The 17922-nt window shown below is 40.6% G+C and overlaps 1 protein-coding gene across 2 annotated transcripts in view; it reads left to right on the top strand.

Moving 5' to 3' along the window:
• LOC138969136 (uncharacterized) overlaps nucleotides 1–12137 on the top strand; it is a 21156-nt gene extending 9019 nt beyond the window's left edge. For both annotated transcript variants that reach the window (XM_070341853.1, XM_070341854.1), the window contains 3 exons: nucleotides 7132–7251; nucleotides 7869–8024; nucleotides 11652–12137. In XM_070341853.1, coding sequence (XP_070197954.1) covers nucleotides 7132–7251; nucleotides 7869–8024; nucleotides 11652–11823 — 448 coding nt within the window. In that variant the 3' untranslated portion in view covers nucleotides 11824–12137. The remainder of the gene's footprint in view (nucleotides 1–7131; nucleotides 7252–7868; nucleotides 8025–11651) is intronic.
• Nucleotides 12138–17922: the final 5785 nt, after the last annotated feature.

The raw sequence follows: 17922 nt of genomic DNA, 5'->3' as shown, positions 1-17922 counted from the left end.
TAGCTAACGCATCTTAAAATAGAATTCTTTCTTTACTTTTTTTTCTTTCTTTATTTGGTGTTTAACGTCGTTTTCAACCGTAAAATATAATTCAAATATATCGGATATCTGTGTGTCTCGCCATATACCAGGTCATTAGGTGTTCGCATACGAACTCCTAAGAACTTCTTCAATGCAAATAAATGGACTTTTTCACACTGCAGAGCAGCTTTATCCAGTCCCCATATCTCAGCACCATACTGTACTATTGGTTGTACTTGGGAATCAAACAACTTCAAAAAAACATTCAAACTATTATCATTAAGCACAGATAATCTTTGTATAATACACATCAGAGCATTTTTGGCCCGGCTTGAGAGATCGCTACAGGCAGCAGTGAAACTGAGTCGAGTTGAAAACAATATTCCTAAATACTTCTAAACGTTTACAACAGGTAAAATATCAACCCCATATGTCCATCTTTCCCTTGCACTCAGATATCCACCTTTCCTAAACACAATAATGTTACTTTTACTCATGTTTACCTTTAAATGAAGAGAGGACACTGCCCTGCGTAAATTATTTAACTGAGTCTGTAGACCCACAACAGTCTCTGATAACAACAATAAATCATCAGCAAGCAAAAGAATAAACAATTCCAAATAATCATCAGTAAATGTGGCACCATATCTTCCATTCTCAATTATCTCAAGTGCTAACTCATTCATAAAGAGAGAAAATAAAACTGGGCTACATACATCGCCCTGTTTAACACCAAATGTACAATTAATATAATCCGTAAACTTTGCTCCACATCTCCCTTTAATTTTACATTATCATACATACTCTTCACACACCTGAAAGAGTTTCCCTTTTATACCATTTTTTAACAGAATTGGCCAGAGCAAAGCTCTGTTGATGGAATCAAACGCCTTCTCAAAATTTATAAAGGCAACATACAGCTTTCTTTCTTTCTTTCTTTATTTGGTGTTTAACGTCGTTTTCAACCACGAAGGTTATATCGCGACGGGGAAAGGGGGGAGAGGGGATAGAGCCACTTGTCAATTGTTTCTTGTTCACAAAAGCACTAATCAAAAATTTGCTCCAGGGGCTTGCAACGTAGTACAATATATGACCTTACTGGGAGAATGCAAGTTTCCAGTACAAAGGACTTAACATTTCTTACATACTGCTTGACTAAAATCTTTACAAAAATTGACTATATTCTATACAAGAAACACTTAACAAGGGTAAAAGGAGAAACAGAATCCGTCAGTCGCCTCTTACGACATGCTGGGGAGCATCGGGTAAATTCTTCCCCCTAACCCGCCGGGGGTAACATACAGCTTACGATTCAAAGGCCAACAGTGTAAACATATGATCAATAGTGGAATAATTTAAGTTATTGAGACATCCCAGTGCACTAAGGGATTTATAGAGCAAATCGAGAAAATTCATTATTGAACGAAGCGCATAGCGCTGAGTTCAATAATTATTTTCGAGATTTGCTCTATAAATCCCTTAGTGCACTGGGATTGTTTCAATAACGATATTGTCAGTACCGCCAGAGAAAAAAGAAGATTCAAAACGCACATTTTGCAACGCGCATTTGGATAGGCGTAACTGTGTCAGGTTTGTGTCACTGGATCTACTTTTGTGTGGGCTGTCTCAAGTGTGTCGTGCTTTCGTCACACGCAAACTCTTGTTTTAATTTCTGTTGGTAAATTCCAGTGAAGCGTTAAGCTAAAAAGTGATGATCTTTCACAGAGACCTCATTTAAACTCGGAGAAAGGACTGTGCTCTTAATTATTTGCGATTCGAAACCTTCATCGAGCTTCGACAGATTGACTGTGCAGAGTGTTGCCCCTTGAATTGACTCCGGCCAAGGCCACGGTTAGCAGACTCGGATTTTCAAAGTAAATGTGGTATGTTTCTTCTGTTGTATCTTCACTCATCGGGGAGACTGGTATACTATTATATATGAACCGTAAGAATGCTGTGAACCCTACACGTAGTATGTCCCCATCGTTTGCTTGTTCACATTTGCCCAACATGTTAATTTGCTGCGAGGTTTATGTCGTCTGCTAGGGCGGCTAGGGCAAGCGAACCACGGCACTGCACTGCAGTCTCATTTCAAAAACAACAATTGCTCGTCTGCACGCATGAGGCAGGCTGGTAATAAGTTTTATACATGGTAAGAACGTTCTTAACCCTACACGTTTTCGATTCCGATTGTTGTTGCCTTGAAATAATAATTCGGAAACCATTCATTTACTGAACTGATGCAGTCGTATTTCAGTGTAATCTAGTCTGCTACGTATATATTCCAAATGCTGATCTAGTTCAGTGGTTCGTTATCGGAATAACACTTGTGTTTTCTGTTAGCTGCTGGGAATTGTATACTAACTCATCATTTGGTAATGTGGATAATAAGCTACGGCATAATTATGAGAAGATTCTTCGCAAGTCGAAACTGAAAAATAGACACAGCGGGTTCTATTTTTAGATCAGTGGCAACTGTGGCACAGGCACATGCAATCTGTCAGAAAAAACCCACTTCTGCTTTAATTGAGAAGCAGGAATTTATAGTATTTTGGTATTGTGGAGAATATAAGCTACATGTCATTAATTAATTCTGAGGATAAGAGCACAGTCTCGCTTAGGCAAAGGGCGGAAGAATACGCTCTGTGGAAAAGTTAGCGCACTCCAAGAGTGCGCTAACAGTTTTAGCGCATCGCCATTAGCCAATCAACTGGTTCACATCAGTCATGTGACACCAGTACTTACTGACAATACTTTTTAAAACCAGCTTGATATTCACCCGTACTGTTATTACATTCAGTCCATTCTTGCAACCTGTTATTAATCACAGTACTATAGACCTTGCTACTAACATTACACAGCGAAATTCCACGATAATTATTTGGATCATTCACATCGCCTTTCTTAAACAAAGGGATAACAATGGGCTCTGTCCAACTTTCTGGAAATACACCCTTGGAAAACAAAAAATTAAACAAGTGTACCAAAAAGTCAATCCCTGGAGAAAAAACATTTTTCAAAAGTTCTCCTATTATTCCATCAGGCCCAGCAGACTCTTGAGGTTTTAACTTTCTCCTTGCAATCAACACTTCTTCTTTTGAAATTGAACGATTCAAAATACCTTCATCGTCTTCATATTCAATTTCTTCAGCCTCAATTACATCTTTTTCCAATAATACTTTGAAATGCTGAAACCAGGTATCAACTGGTATGTTGTTCTTTATTTGTTTTCGTTTTGAGGATAATTTATGCATTATATTCCAAAATTCTTGTTGATCATTAACAGATTCAATACGTTTTTGTAATGTCAAATCATTATACAATCTTTTCTTTCTTTCTAACATGTTTTTATATTCCCGTCTGGCTAAACAATAAACATTGCGAGCGTGAATGTCTTCAGGCTGATTACATCTGCTTAACAACTTCCACACATTTTTTCGGGTTATTCTACACTCTTAATCGAACCAATCATCCGATTGATTATTTGACTTCAAATAAATTATTTTCTTCATGCAGTCAGCACTTTCCTTAACACAAGTGCTAAATAATTCCAAAGCTCCATTCATATCAGATTCGATCATATTTTGGGCAGACTCTAACCTTGCACACATATCATCTGCACACATCAAATTCACATACGTTTCTGCCTTCTTGATATCCCAAACATACTTCTCAATAAAGCAATCTGCATTCTCACGCATATCATGATAAACATTATCACATGGGAACGTAACATGAAATTCAACTGGCATATGATCTGACTCAATCCGGCCAGCCACCAATAGTTCGCTCGAAGACAGAGTAATTGCAAATAAATCATAAGACAGCAAAAAATAATCATTAACACTACTCCCCCTCTCTGACATGTAGGTAAAACAGCCCTGCAAATCCCCATTACACACACTATTAAGAATACACAGTCCAAGTGCAGTGCACATATTTAACAAATATTTACCATAACTATTCAATGTCTGATCTTGTGATTTTCAATTCCCGCGAACTGACTGACTTTTGTGCAATAAATCAAAAACATCATGATCTTGTAATACAGGCTGGGACATATTGGCTGTTCTGCTATTCAGGTCACCCGACAACACGACATAAACATCACCTTCTGTCAACAAACACTCAGTCAAGCATTCTTCTAGTAGAGAAACACCATTATCCAGATGAAAAAACGAGTAATACGGCGAGCCCTCGGGCGGAACATAAGCACACACATACAAAATTTCCTTAGAAATTCCAAAGAGGCTTTTATCAAGGACAAAAACAATGAAGTTAGAACATTCAACATGAAGTTTACGCACAAAGGGAGCAAACTCATTTCTTATTAGGCACAATACACCGCCTGACCTTCGGCCCTGCTTGGTAAACTTCACTGCTGGTTTAACAAAAAGTGAATAACCATCAAAAACAGTTGACGTGAATTCATCCATAAACGTTTCTACAAGGCAAACAAAATCGAAACTCCCTACATAATTTACAAATTCCGTGTCAGTTAATTTGGAGTACAAGCCGTTAACATTCCACTGTAAAAAAGAAAAGGGCTTATTCACACTTCGAGTGACTTTACAGCTACTAACATTTGTGGCGTGCTCGACTTTATCTTTTTCATTCACAACACGCATTTCTAGGTTTGCTATCAGAATAGGATTCCATATGACCCCTGATCTGACCCACTGTGTCACTCACACTCGCACATCTTGGACACCCGGCCAGTACTGAAACTGGCCTTGGCACGGAACGATCCAAGGGGGGCAATCTCAGTCATCTCAAAGAGGGAAATCCAAACGCAATCCGCTTTGTTCGATTTTATGGGCTTGGACGATAGAGAAAAATAAGAAAAGCAAAAGCTGGAGTCCAGTCTGGACGAAAATGCTATCAAGAACGCAGAATTGATTTTTTCTGAGTTTTTTTAGCCGTAAGCGCCATGTTTATCGGTCTCCAACCGGCCTCAAAGACAAAGGAAAACTGACGGTGCTGGGTAATTGAAATCAAATAATGAACACTGACAGCATGCACAGCCGTAACCAACACCTTTTGCTCACAAGCCATGTCAAATAAAGTGAAAAATAGCAACGACTTACCATTGTGCACTCCCGTGTCGAGCTAAAACTTAAGTTGCGGCACAATTTCGCTTCTCGCACATCTGGCTTGTTGACATGCATCAACGAAGGGGCCTCACTCAGGAAGAGTTTCCTGCTCCGATAAACATGGCGCTTACGGCAAAAAAAACAAAACGCAGAAAAAATCAATTCTGCGTTCTTGATAGCATTTTCGTCCAGACTGGACTCCAGCTTTTGCTTTTCTTATTTTTCTCTATCGTCCAAGCCCATAAAATCGAACAAAGCGGATTGCGTTTGGATTTCCCTCTTTGAGATGACTGAGATTGCCCCCCTTGGATCGTTCCGTGCCAAGGCCAGTTTCAGTACTGGCCGGGTGTCCAAGATGACACTCGCACTGCTTTCACAGTCACATTTTACCGACATCCTGTCGTCAACATTGTTATTGCCAACACAGTCCGTTTTTTTCACGTGCGCTCACCGCGTTGTCCAAAACTACAGGTAACACCGGTGTCTTTCTTTTTTCGTCCACTCTCAAAATGTCCTTCTCGGACACAATATACTGTCACTAGAAATAACTGATTTGGGTCTCTCCCCAACATTGGAGCGGCCGAATTCCTATCTCGTTTCAATAACCGTGTTCTTTTGTAAGTCAAATGTGAACTTCTTCCCTTCGATATACAGATGGTCAAAAGTGAGAGTAGCTTTCTTCTGCTCATCTCTGGCTTGCTTCAGACGAGGCACAAGGTTTCGCCTGATCTCTCTGACCCGACGAGAAAAGTCATCTCCAATGGAAATCTAACTCCCATGCAGTTTCCGCTTCGCTCTTAAAATCTGCAACTTGTCCTTGTAGGAAGCACAGCGGGCAATCAAAGGGGAGTCGGCCTTACCGTTAAGACGATGGAGACTGTCAAACACTACACCTGCCATCTCCAGCTTGTCAGTGATTAGGTCCTGCAGAATACCTTCACAGTCTTCGCTTGTTTCACACTCATTCCTCTCTATGCCGTAAATGATCAAGTTGTTGCGCTTTGATCGATTCTCTAGGTCGTCGAGAGAGAGAGAGAGAGAGAGAGAGAGAGAGAGAGAGAGAGAGAGAGAGAGAGAGAGAGAGAGAGAGAGAGAGAGAGAGAGAGACGCAGACGCAGACGCAGATAATTTATTCAATAGGCCATAGCCCCTTATGAAGGAGTGTTAACGTTGCAAATAATTTAACTCATCAGGTCCAAAAAAGGTACAACATAATAAGCGCACAACACTACAGGTTAAAGCATACATTACACGGTATTTAACTAAGAAAACACTTTATTTACTACAAGCAGTACATTCAAACACAACGAAATACAATTTGCTAACACAATTAATACATATTGAATTAAGGGCTAGTGGAACCGAGGGGGAGAGAGAGAGAGAGAGAGAGAGAGAGAGAGAGAGAGAGAGAGAGATAGAGAGAGATAGAGAGAGAGATAGAGAGAGAGAGACAGAGACAGAGAGAGACAGAGAAGAGAAAGAAGAGAGAGAATTGAATTGAATTAAATTGAATTGAATTGAATTGAATTAAACTTTATTTTACAAGGATTAAGATTTAAGGCCATGCCTTTTCTTACAATCTGTCCTTGGGACGCACAGGCACTAACATTTAAAACATTTAAATTAAAAAGTTAACAAAAAGAGGTGGGGAAAATTAAACATGTGATGATAATGATGACGATGATGATGATAATGACGATGATGATGATGATGATGATGATGATGATGATGATGATGATGATGATGCATGAAGAGCATACACGTGTGGTTAGAGAGAGAGAGAGAAAGAGAGAGAGAGAGAGAGAGGCCGGGAGAGAGAGAGAGAGAGAGAGAGAGAGAGAGAGAGAGAGAGAGAGAGAGAGAGAGAGAGAGAGAGAGAGAGAGACGTATTTAGCCTTCTTTGTATTCAAAACAAGGAATACCAGAAAGCGCATCAGTGTAGCGGCTTCATGATTTATGTAAGCTGACAAAGCGACAGATAACGACAAGAAAATTGATATAACCTATTTACTTGCAGGGACTCTATAAACACAGAGCTCACAGCGCGGACGGATGTCCTTGAACTACTTTTCAAGGACGGGGTCAAGGCCACAAATCCAAAAACTGAACAGTACACTTTGTACAGTCTTACCGAAGAGTAAGTCCTGCAGTTATGTTGGAAACAGTACGTCAGTAGAGCAATGAGTGCAGTTCTGTTTATTACTGCCTTGGGACATTGGTCACTTTACGGACAGGCACATATGCGCTGATGGCGAAGGCCATTGTGTGTGTGTGGTGTGTGTGTGTGTGTGTATGTGTGTGTGTGTGTGTGTGTGTGTTTGTGTGTGTATGCGTACGCTCGTTCCTGCGTGCATGTGTGCGTGTGCGTGTGTGCGTGCGTGTGTGCGTGCGTGCGTATGTGTGTGCATGCGTGTGTGTGTATGTGTGTGGGTCACCGCGTGCGTGCGTGTTTATGAATGATGTCCGTGCGTTCGTTTGTTTATGAGTGTGTGTGTGTGCCGTGTGTGTGTCACTGTGTGTGTGTGTGTGTGTGTGTGTGTGTGTGTGTGTGTGTGTGTGTGTGTGTACGTCAGTATGTTTAGTGTTACTAGTTTCCAAACAAAACCCACAGGTCCAATTGTTATACTTTCTGATGCCAAGAAACTGCCTTTGCTTTAACTCTCACGTACACTTGATTTCTGCACAGTGTTCTGAGCCGCGCCCCTATCTTCCCCTATGCTGACTGCTATTGACTCTTGAATGTTAATTCTCCAGGGATAAACAGTCGAGTGTGGGCGACGGAGTGAAGAAGGGCCGCGAGAATGAGGGGTGTGCTGCCTACAAGCTGTTGCTGCAGAGTTTTGACCACCACGGAGGGCACTGCTGGGTCGTTAACCCGCGCCATCAGGACGTCACCTATGTGTCTTGCGGGTAATTTATCTTTGCCAAATATAACATTCTGGGAGAAAAGGGAAAACAAGTTAATTTAGCAGCTTAAAGGGAAAATAATGATAATAATGATAATAATGATAATAATGATAATAATGATAATAATAATAATTGTGAGTAAGTACTGGTGTCACATGACTGATGTGAACCAGTTGATTGGCTAATGGCGATGCGCTTAAATCTGTTAGCGCACTCTTGGAGTGCGCTAACTTTTCCACAGAGCGTATTCTTACGCCCTTTGCCAAAGCGAGACTGTACTCTCATTCTCAGAATTAATTAATGACATGTAGCTTATATTCTCCACTTTACCAAAAAATAACCATAAATTTCCTGCGGCTCAAAGCAGAAGTGTTTTTTTTCTGACAGATCGCAGGCGCCTGTGCCACAGTGAATCCCACTGATCTAAAAATAGAAGCGGCTGTGTCTCTTCCACAATGGTCTCTTCTCGTTTTGACTTGCAAAGATTCTTCTCATATGCCGTGTTAGTGGCATGTAGCTTATTAACCACATTACCAAATGATGAGTTAGTAAAAAATTCCCAACGGCAAACACAAAACACAAGTGTTATTCCGATAACGTACCAGCTAGATCAGCATTTGGAAGTCGACTCTGTTATAGCAGACTACACTGAAATACGGCTGCATCAGTTCAGTAAATGAATGGTTTCCGAATTATTATTTCAAGGCAACAGCAATCGGAATCGAAAACGTGTAGGGTTAAGAACGTTCTTACAATGTATAAAACTTATTACCAGCCTGCCTCATGCGTGCAGACGAGCAATTTATGTTTTTAAAATGAGACTGCAGTGCAGTGGTTCAATTGCCCTAGCCGCCTAGCAGACGACATAAACCCCGCAGCAAATTAACATGTTGGGCGAATGTGAACAAACAAACGATGTGGATATAATACGTGTAGAGTTCAGAGCATTCTTACCGTTCATATATAGTACCAGACTCCCCGATGAGTGAAGATACAACACGAGAAACATACCACATTTACTTTGAAAATGTGCTAACCGTGGCCTTGGAGTAAATTCAAGGGGCAACACTCTGCACAGTCAATCTGTCGAAGCTCGATGAAGGTTTCGAATCGCAAATAACTAAGAGCACAGTCCTTTCTCCGAGTTTAAATGAGGTCTGTATGAAAGATCATCACTTTTTAGCTTAACGCTACTCTGGAATTTACCAACAGAAATTAAAACAAGAGTTTGTGTGTGACGAAAGCACGACACACTTGAGACAGCCCACACAAAAGTAGATCTGACACAAACCTGACCACACAGTTACGCCCGACAAAAAAGCTGGTCTGACAACAAACCACCAAACATCGTTTTTGTCATCATTTTGGTAGTGAGAAAATAAGTGCACAATCAACACAGGGAGCCATGCTTTGAAACACGAGTTCCGTTTTGATAACCACACGAGTTCCGTTTTGATAACCACTGGCAATCAAAGCTGGCGTGTGAAAGCAACTTTCTGTGTTTTTGAGTTAATAAAATGTTGGGATGAATATGTCAGGTTTGAGGATGCACAGTTCTGTAGGTTCATCTCGGTATTCCACCCCCTCGGCTTTCAGTTGTAAATATTAAGCTTAGTGATCGAATGTGGAAGCTACGTTGGGTCAAAGGTCACAGAAGATTTGCGTCGTGCAGCGAAGGAAAGAATCGCGATCTTGTTTCCGACTCAGTGCCTCTTTGTTTTTCATTAGACCTGTCATTCTGCTTGCTCGGCTTTGTTAGATGTTTGCATATCTTGTTGCTATTTTCTTTGCTTTTATTATTATTTCTTATTTGCTCTTCGTTTATTGATACAACGTCTTGTGAACTTGACGTTCGTGTTTCTCCGAACGTCTGTGTATTAAAACACAGATACACGCACTCCATGACTTTGTAAGAAGACAAAACATATCGCTAGGTTTCATTTGTTTGTGATGAATTTATAACCTTTCATGAAGTAGTGTTGTTTTTTGTTTACTTTTGCCAGTTTGCCAGTTCGTTTTTGGAACTTTGCAAAGCAGTGTCGTGTCGTCTGTTTAGGTCTGGGGAAATGCCAATGAAAAGAGCCGAAGAATCCCCGAGCGTTTCTATTGGGTTTGCTTTTGATTATCCATGTATAACCTGCTTCCTGCAACTATGGTAACCGGGGATTTATTGCATGGGGAACATGAGATTTATTTCCCAGGTGCTTGTGAATGAAAACTCGTGAAAATGATGACAAAATATAATATTGATCTGACCAAATTGAAGAATCTGGTGAATACTGTATTATAATCTGGTGAATACCCGTACTGTATTATAATCTGGTGAATACCCGTACTGTATTATAATCTGGTGAATACCCGTACTGTATTATAATCTGGTGAATACCCGTACTGTATTATAATCTGGACGCACACGGCACGATTTGCTCAAAGCCGCACCACAAGTTTGGTAATCAATCAAAGTGAGCCAATGCGCTTCAGGGCGCTGCCTCTTACGGGTGATCAAAATATAAAGTTGCCAAGAAGACGGAAGCGCCATATATGACGCGGCCACCTAGTAATGTTCATCACGTACACAAACATCGGCTGTAACTTTGTGGAAGAAACCACAGCAAAGAGTACTCTTTCTTTATCTATTCCACGACATTTAATTAAAAAGTTTTAAAACACTTTTTTTTGGTGCAAAATGAAGGCAGTCCTCCTACGCGGTAGCATTTATGTGTAACGCAGAATCCTATGGTATAACTATGGAAGCGATCTGAGGGCCTTTTCTGTTAGGTACTATCCCTTGAATCGTAATTTTTTACTGTAATTTTCCAACAACGAGGAAGCCAAGCTTACATAAACTCGCCCAATACCTGAGACGGAGAAACCGTGCCACTGTTTGAATTTGTTGTTGTTGCTGATTTTTGTTGCTGAAGAAGATTCGTTTAATAATTTTGGGCATAGCCTGTATGATATTTTCTAGATACTTATCACTATGTAAAAAATAGAGTGTTATTCACTACGTAACTCTGATTCCATGTTCGGAAACGTAATCAGCAGTGTTTTTCTTGAATAATGCGTGTCTAATGGTTGTCAAGCAATATAACCCATACTTTCGGACGTGTATTCATTTACAACCTTTGAATTGATTCATTGATTGCAAGATGATACACCCAGCACACAGGACGATTTAAGTAAACGTCCAAAACCCATTAGCACCTTTGACAGCTCGTGACCGTGAAATGTGTTCATTTCCTGGGAAATGACATTGACTGATTTTTGTTAATTAAATAGATTAGTAGTATAGACGGGAAATTAGCACGGTGGCGATTTGTGTAATTGTGGCTGCTAGCATTGCTATTGTGACATATACGCGCTTGCTATGAAAGCCACTTTTTCAATTTGTCTTCAAACAGTTCCAGGCTGAAATACTGATTTATAACAACCATCTTAAATTGTTGTCGGCAGATTAATTTGCATGATTGATGTTTATGGTTTATCGTTAACCAGATGGTTCTCTGACTATCTGCATTGAAAGAAATTAAGTCATTTGACCTGACAGGATAATTAAATAATTAAAAGAATACGTCGACATTTGGTTCTGTTTTGTATTCAATTTCGTGTTTCTCCATTTTGATTCAACAGTGCTCCAAAATGCTATGGTTCCGGCGGAAAAGGAGAATACAGCGCATGCGCAGAGGTGGAGCGTACGGTCAGCGTGTGGGCATGGTGCGAAACTCTACCGATGTTGGGACGCATCACTAAGATTTACCTCCCTTTACCCATCAGCTGCAAGTGTCAAGTCTACAATTGTTAAAGACAGCTGGAAATTCAAAGAATCCTGTTCGCCAAAAAGAGGTGTTTCTTTTTAATACAAACACTACTTCAATATTGCAGAATTAGTCAAATGATCAGACTGTGATGCTAAAAGTCATTCGGTCAATAGGCTTTGGGATTAAAGATGATGTTCGCATTTGTAAGTGGGGCAAAGGAGAGATTAAGTGTTTAGAGGGTTCTGTGCAGGGCAAGTGTCGTTTTCTAACCGTTATTTCTTCGTTTGGTTTTCTTGTAATTTAGTTTCATTTCGTTTTGCCTGAACATGTAAGAATATATGGTCTTCTGTGCTACGTTCACATCTTCTTCTTTGTTTTACCATGAACGATGTGTGTGCGTTTGAGGTGTAGGGTGTATGAGTGTGTGTGTGTGTGTGTGTGTGTGTGTGTGTGTGTGTGTGTGTGTGTGTGTGTGTGTGTGTGTGTGTGTGTGTGTGTGTGTGAGAGAGAGAGTGAGAGAGAGGGGGGATAAACACAGAGAGAAAGAGAGAGAGAGAGAGAGAGAGAGAGAGAGAGAGAGAGAGAGAGAGAGAGCGATCTGTTTGTTGGAAATGGATCGTCAGTAGAGCAAGGGAGACAATCAGCCGTCGGTTATAATAAAATGTTCATTGTTGCTTCCCTTACTGCAATGACGACCTCTCATCTATTCCGTAGCTACCAGCTTACCAAAACCAGTTGCACTGACTTTAGTGACTTGTCGCAAGAAAGAAGAAGGAGAGGAAAAAGAAACCTGTCGTATTCAAGATGACAAGCATAACAAACAAAAATTAAACTAGCCACCTCCCCCCCTCCCACCACCACCACCACCACCCACCACCACCACTATTGGCATCAATCAAGGCTTAACACAACAGCAGTGAGAAAAGTTAAACAACGACGAAGTGTCTTTAGAAAATCAGTTTAGCTTCTTTGGTTGGATCGTTTTTGAAAGTGTTTCGTTCTAAAATGATTTAATTATTCATGACATACATCTTACTTTTTTCTTTTGATTTTTTTGTAGCAACTTACAACTGACAAGCGACTTAATTTCCTTTGTCGAATACATCCCCGAAAATGTCTTAAATGTTATAATTCCAAATCAAAAACATCAATCACACCTTTGAACCATTTTTGTGAACTTTCTCGTGACAACACGATATAAGACAAGTCGCCCTATACCCGCAACCCCAAACAAATTCAACTTCTGTGCCTCTACCTAGGATTACTGTCCCTTCTTACACCGGATATAATATTAGAGTTACTGCCCCTGAGGACATGGCGCCGCGTATTTTTGCACGCGACAGCCTTGCCAGAAGATTCGGAGAGACGGATTTAGTGCAGATAAATACCAGTCTGGTCGGGCACCAGATTTGAAAGACGTCTAGAAATTACTCAATTTCAAAACGGAAGCTCTGGCAGCGTGCTCAAGGCATCTCAGTTCTCGCAGACTGGTGCTGAAGTAGCTGCCCCGAGGAAGACCTGTGCTGCTTTCTCTTTGCTAGAAGGCTGCAAGTCGAACTCGAAGTCGATATCAGACTGGGAAAAAGAAGAAGAAAGAATCATGGAAGCATACACGTGGTGGTGATGTGAACGCCAAGGACTTGGAAAGTTACTGTTTATGAACATTTAAAAAATATATAAAAAAAAATACATGTATTGCATTGCCTAGTTTTGGTGTAATTGTGTGAACCATGCAAGCATTCTGCGAAGGATTGGGTATCAATCCACAGTAAGGTACTTGAATGTCTAAAATAAACACCTTGCTATTTTAAATAAAATGTGCCAGTTAGTTAAAACATTCACTGCTGATTTAGTGAACATGGTAGAAAGCGCTATACATTCTTGACTTGATCGTGGGGTTTTGAATCCTAGTGAAGGTGTGAAAGTAACGTTTTACTAGATACATGCATATTTGTCGAAACACGAACAGGAGATTTACAACCTTTTCCCTCTCACGCGCAGCATTACGCCGGGGAAGGAGTAATTGGTAAGTATTGGTCTCCCACTAACCTTTCCGTAGTTAAAACGTCTGTGTGTGCACAAGGATTGGTGGCAAATATGGCTATATTTGGACGGGAAGAAAGGAACAGACCAAGTTAAAGCAATAAATAAGAAACGAAGTAAATAAGGTAATAAAAGACTGAGTGGGTTCTGACAATTCCAAGAAAGATTGCAACATCATTTTCCTTGCTTAAAAGAAAATAAATGAAAGAAAGAAATTGAAGATGAAGACAAGATGGCGAGATTGTAAAGTGACACGGAAGGCGATGTTTTACATGTGGGCAAAATGCTGACTGTAATCAAACACACTTTAGCTTAGTTTTCTGTAACCTGATATTTTCCATGTTTAGAATTGTTTCCTTAAAGAAGGGCATTGGTACTACTTTTGAAAGGAGGCCAGAATCAGATAACAATATTTACCAGGGGCGGATTAGGGGGGTGGTTACAGGGGTTCCGGAAGTGTTAATTGTTTAATCGGTATCATTTTTGTACAGTTTTAACTGCCAATCCTATGCGACATGTCTTTCTTCTAACCATACTATATGATGTCGGGAGCAGATATCATGGAAGATAAATTGCCATTATTTAATACTAACTTTAAAAGAAATAATGAGTGGCTGCTGACGCCAGTTGATGATGTTTAAAATCAAGGATAAGCCACATATGGTTTATAAGATAGCTAAAATTCTTCAGCTTCAGGTACCCAACCTCTACCGACCCCTGGACCCAAGGTTGTACCCCCCTCGGGCTTAACTGCTCCGCCCCTGTTCATCGTGGTCTCGAAACTGTTTTGCTTTTAGGGTTTTGACATTTACGTTGTGTTTTGTTTTCGGATGTGGCACAAAGAAAAAGAAAAGTGTAATGAACAAGCGCCAGTGTTAATTAAGCTGCTATCTCTTGAAAGTTCAGAATAAGTTAAAGGCACAGTAAGCCTCCCGTAAACCATCACAGAGCTCCCCGAGCGTCTACAAATAGTACAAACATACTTCCATTTGAACGCTCACCGAACGGGAACATCCTGGCTGCTTTCTGTCGAGCGTGAGAAATTTTCAAAGAATTTATTTTCGTGGACTTGGCCCTGAAGAACAATGGCGCCTCGTTTTGGTGCTGGACGGCTGTTATGAATACCGGAATTCACGCCCGGACAGTAAGCCTCCCGTAAACCATCACAGATACTGTCAGGCTTTTACACACAGTACAAACACCCTTCCATTTGAACGCTCACCAAACGGGAACATCCTAGGTGCCCTACGTAAAGAGCGAGCAATTTTTAAAGAATTAATTTTGCAGATTGTCTCGAACACTTTTTGGACCCATCCTGAACTCAGGTCAAACATGAGTTACTTCCCTTCGTGTCTCATTCTGTCGATGTAAACTGGCGATAGCCGTGAATCGATGATTATCAAAATGTTTTTGGACCGTGGTGCGTTTTTGCGCTAGACCTAACTTTTAAAATCTAAATAATAAATTGACAGCTTGTTACACAAACATTCTTTAATCATAAAAGAATTCTTTTTTCGTCAAGACAAGATCAGTACAATTCGAAGTTGTGAAAGTTTGAAAAAAGAAAAGCCCGGAAGCAGGGTCACGCAAGGGTCGTAGCAGACGACGGTTTATCAGTGCATATTGCCGTTCCTCTCAAAAGCCATCGCTAGAGTTCTTGTGAACCACAGCCGTTTGTTTCGTGCATAAAAACGTGATATTGTAAATAGTCGCATTCAAATAACTAACTAACGACTACATTGTGAAAAAGGGAAACTGGACCACACGGGTTCACGATGGCTCAGGGGTGAGATAAACCACGCAAAAATAAATTCTTTGAAAATTGTTCGCTCTTTACGGAGGGCACCTAGGATGTTCTCAATCGGTGAGTGTTTAAATGAAAGGGTGTTTGTACTGTGTGTAAAAGCCTGACCGTATCTGTGATGGTTTACGGGAGGCTTACTGTGCCGTTAACAAAGCGTACTGAATTTATCAGTTTCAAACACGATGTTTGCGGTTTGCGAGAACCTGCTAGAGTTGTAATTAAAACTATATGCATATTTCGTAGTTGTTGTTTAAATTTCTGCGGAAAATATCACAACATTGGATGCAAAAGCCTGCTTATGGTAAGGCTGATAATTATTACCTTTCACTCTATCGCTCATATATCTAGCATTTTCCCACAGTCGGAATGAAATGTACTCTGTAATTCTTCACAAATGGAAATTAGATAAATAAGTACATTCAAGGACCCCATCTCCTTATCCCCCGATTGTAAAACCCGAGAAAACAAACAAACAAACAAACAAACAAACAAAACAAACAAACAGATAAACAAACAAACCTATAAAAACAATATATGAAAATAACAAAATCAGCTTAACTCAATTTAAGTAAGCTTGGCACAACTTAGCACAAGCTGACCAAGCTGGAGTTGTTTCAAATTCTAAGAAAAAATATACACTCAGTCAGAAAAGGGTTTAAAATAAGTATATAGAGAATACTACATGGCTTGCTGTGTCGTACCAGATTTACACGAGTTTTTTTTTTAAATAGTGAACTGCGAGCGAAAGCGAGCTGTTCACTATTTGAAAAAGCAACGAGTGTAAATCTGGTACGACACAGCAAGCCATGTAGTATTCTGTTTATCCTACATTATATACTTCTGTGCCAGATCTAACTAAAAGTCACCGACAGCGCTATTGCCTTTGGATCAACCCGCTTTAGAACTTCAAACCACTTTACTCAATTTGACATTCATTCCTCCGCCATGACACACACTCTCAAACTAGGACAAAGTAGTTCGCCTTTGTTAACACTGTTAAGTTTAATATTGAACATTGATGAAATAAATTCGAACAACGAAATCATGGTCACTTCAAAATATACCAGATAAAAAGAAAAGCAGTGGCCACAGGATAAAAGAAACCAAAAGGAACAACAACAGCAAAGCATATCCTTCCGCGATAGGATGACAGTCAAGTCGGAGCCAGGCGAGTCGACAGCTTTCAGATGGTCACTTCTCGGTTTGGTGACTGCACAAATATTGGTTGAATACGAATACGAATACGAATACTTTATTATCTCATAGTCATACAGAGAAATTTCAGTGTGGTGCACATTAAAAGACAAAACAAATAATAAGACAACAGATAAAAATACCATACGAAGCATACTACACTCGCGCACGCATATGTACACTAACAGGAATAGTAACATGATTCCAAATAGGTTAATTGCCGTCAGCTTTAGCTAAAAGTTTACCGCTAAAAACTATCATTATCACAGGACTAGATATGTCATTGAACAATATTTATGTTGATGTTGATGGTACCAACGTGCACAGGCCCTGCAAACAGTGTTGTTAGCGTTTGCTGGGATGTGATTGTGGCAGTGGCAGTGGAGACGGCTGGAGTTGAAGTGGCCGATGCGGGCGAAACCAATGTGTCGTCTGCCGACACTGGCGACAGCTCCGAGACCGGTGCAGTGCCGTTTAGTATCAGACTGAAGCCACGGTGTTCCTCTTGGGAAATGCTGCTGTAATTGTTAATACTCTGGACGTCTTTGTGCCCAGATAGCTGCATTTTGGTCGGAGGAACGTTCTTCTCGGAAAGTTTCTGCACTAGGAACTTGCGTGCAGAGTGGTTGGTGTACCTCGGGTTGATGATCCCAGCTTTTCTGCACATGTTTTTCATGGTTGCTGACAACTTGTTGACGCCGACAGGTTGGCGCTTGAACCATGGAAATTCTTCAGATGCAACTTTTGTGTTTGTTGCACAATAGAAGGGGGAACTTGTCTCGGAGTAACCTTTTGGTCGGAGAGATGCGTATGTTTTGTAAACTGCGACAGGGCAGCGCTCATCGTTCGACGCCCAAGCTTTCGGACAGACATCACGCACAGACTTTGGATTGTCGCCCTGGCATGTTTTGGATTGTCTTTCGCAAAATTGGAGATATTATCTGCCATTACTGTCTTCATGCAAGGACACGTCTCCCCACTGCATGTGCCTGTGAGGAGTCACGCTGCGCAGACCAAAGTTGACTGTGTTTTGCCACCACAGAGTATTCAGGATTGCTTCTGGATCTGCGACTCCGAGCTGTTTTGTCTGCCACAGCTTGTC

This window comes from Littorina saxatilis, linkage group LG6 (assembly GCF_037325665.1).
Source record: "Littorina saxatilis isolate snail1 linkage group LG6, US_GU_Lsax_2.0, whole genome shotgun sequence".
Taxonomy (NCBI): Eukaryota; Metazoa; Mollusca; class Gastropoda; order Littorinimorpha; family Littorinidae; genus Littorina; species Littorina saxatilis.
This window is presented reverse-complemented; position numbering and strand designations above follow the sequence as displayed.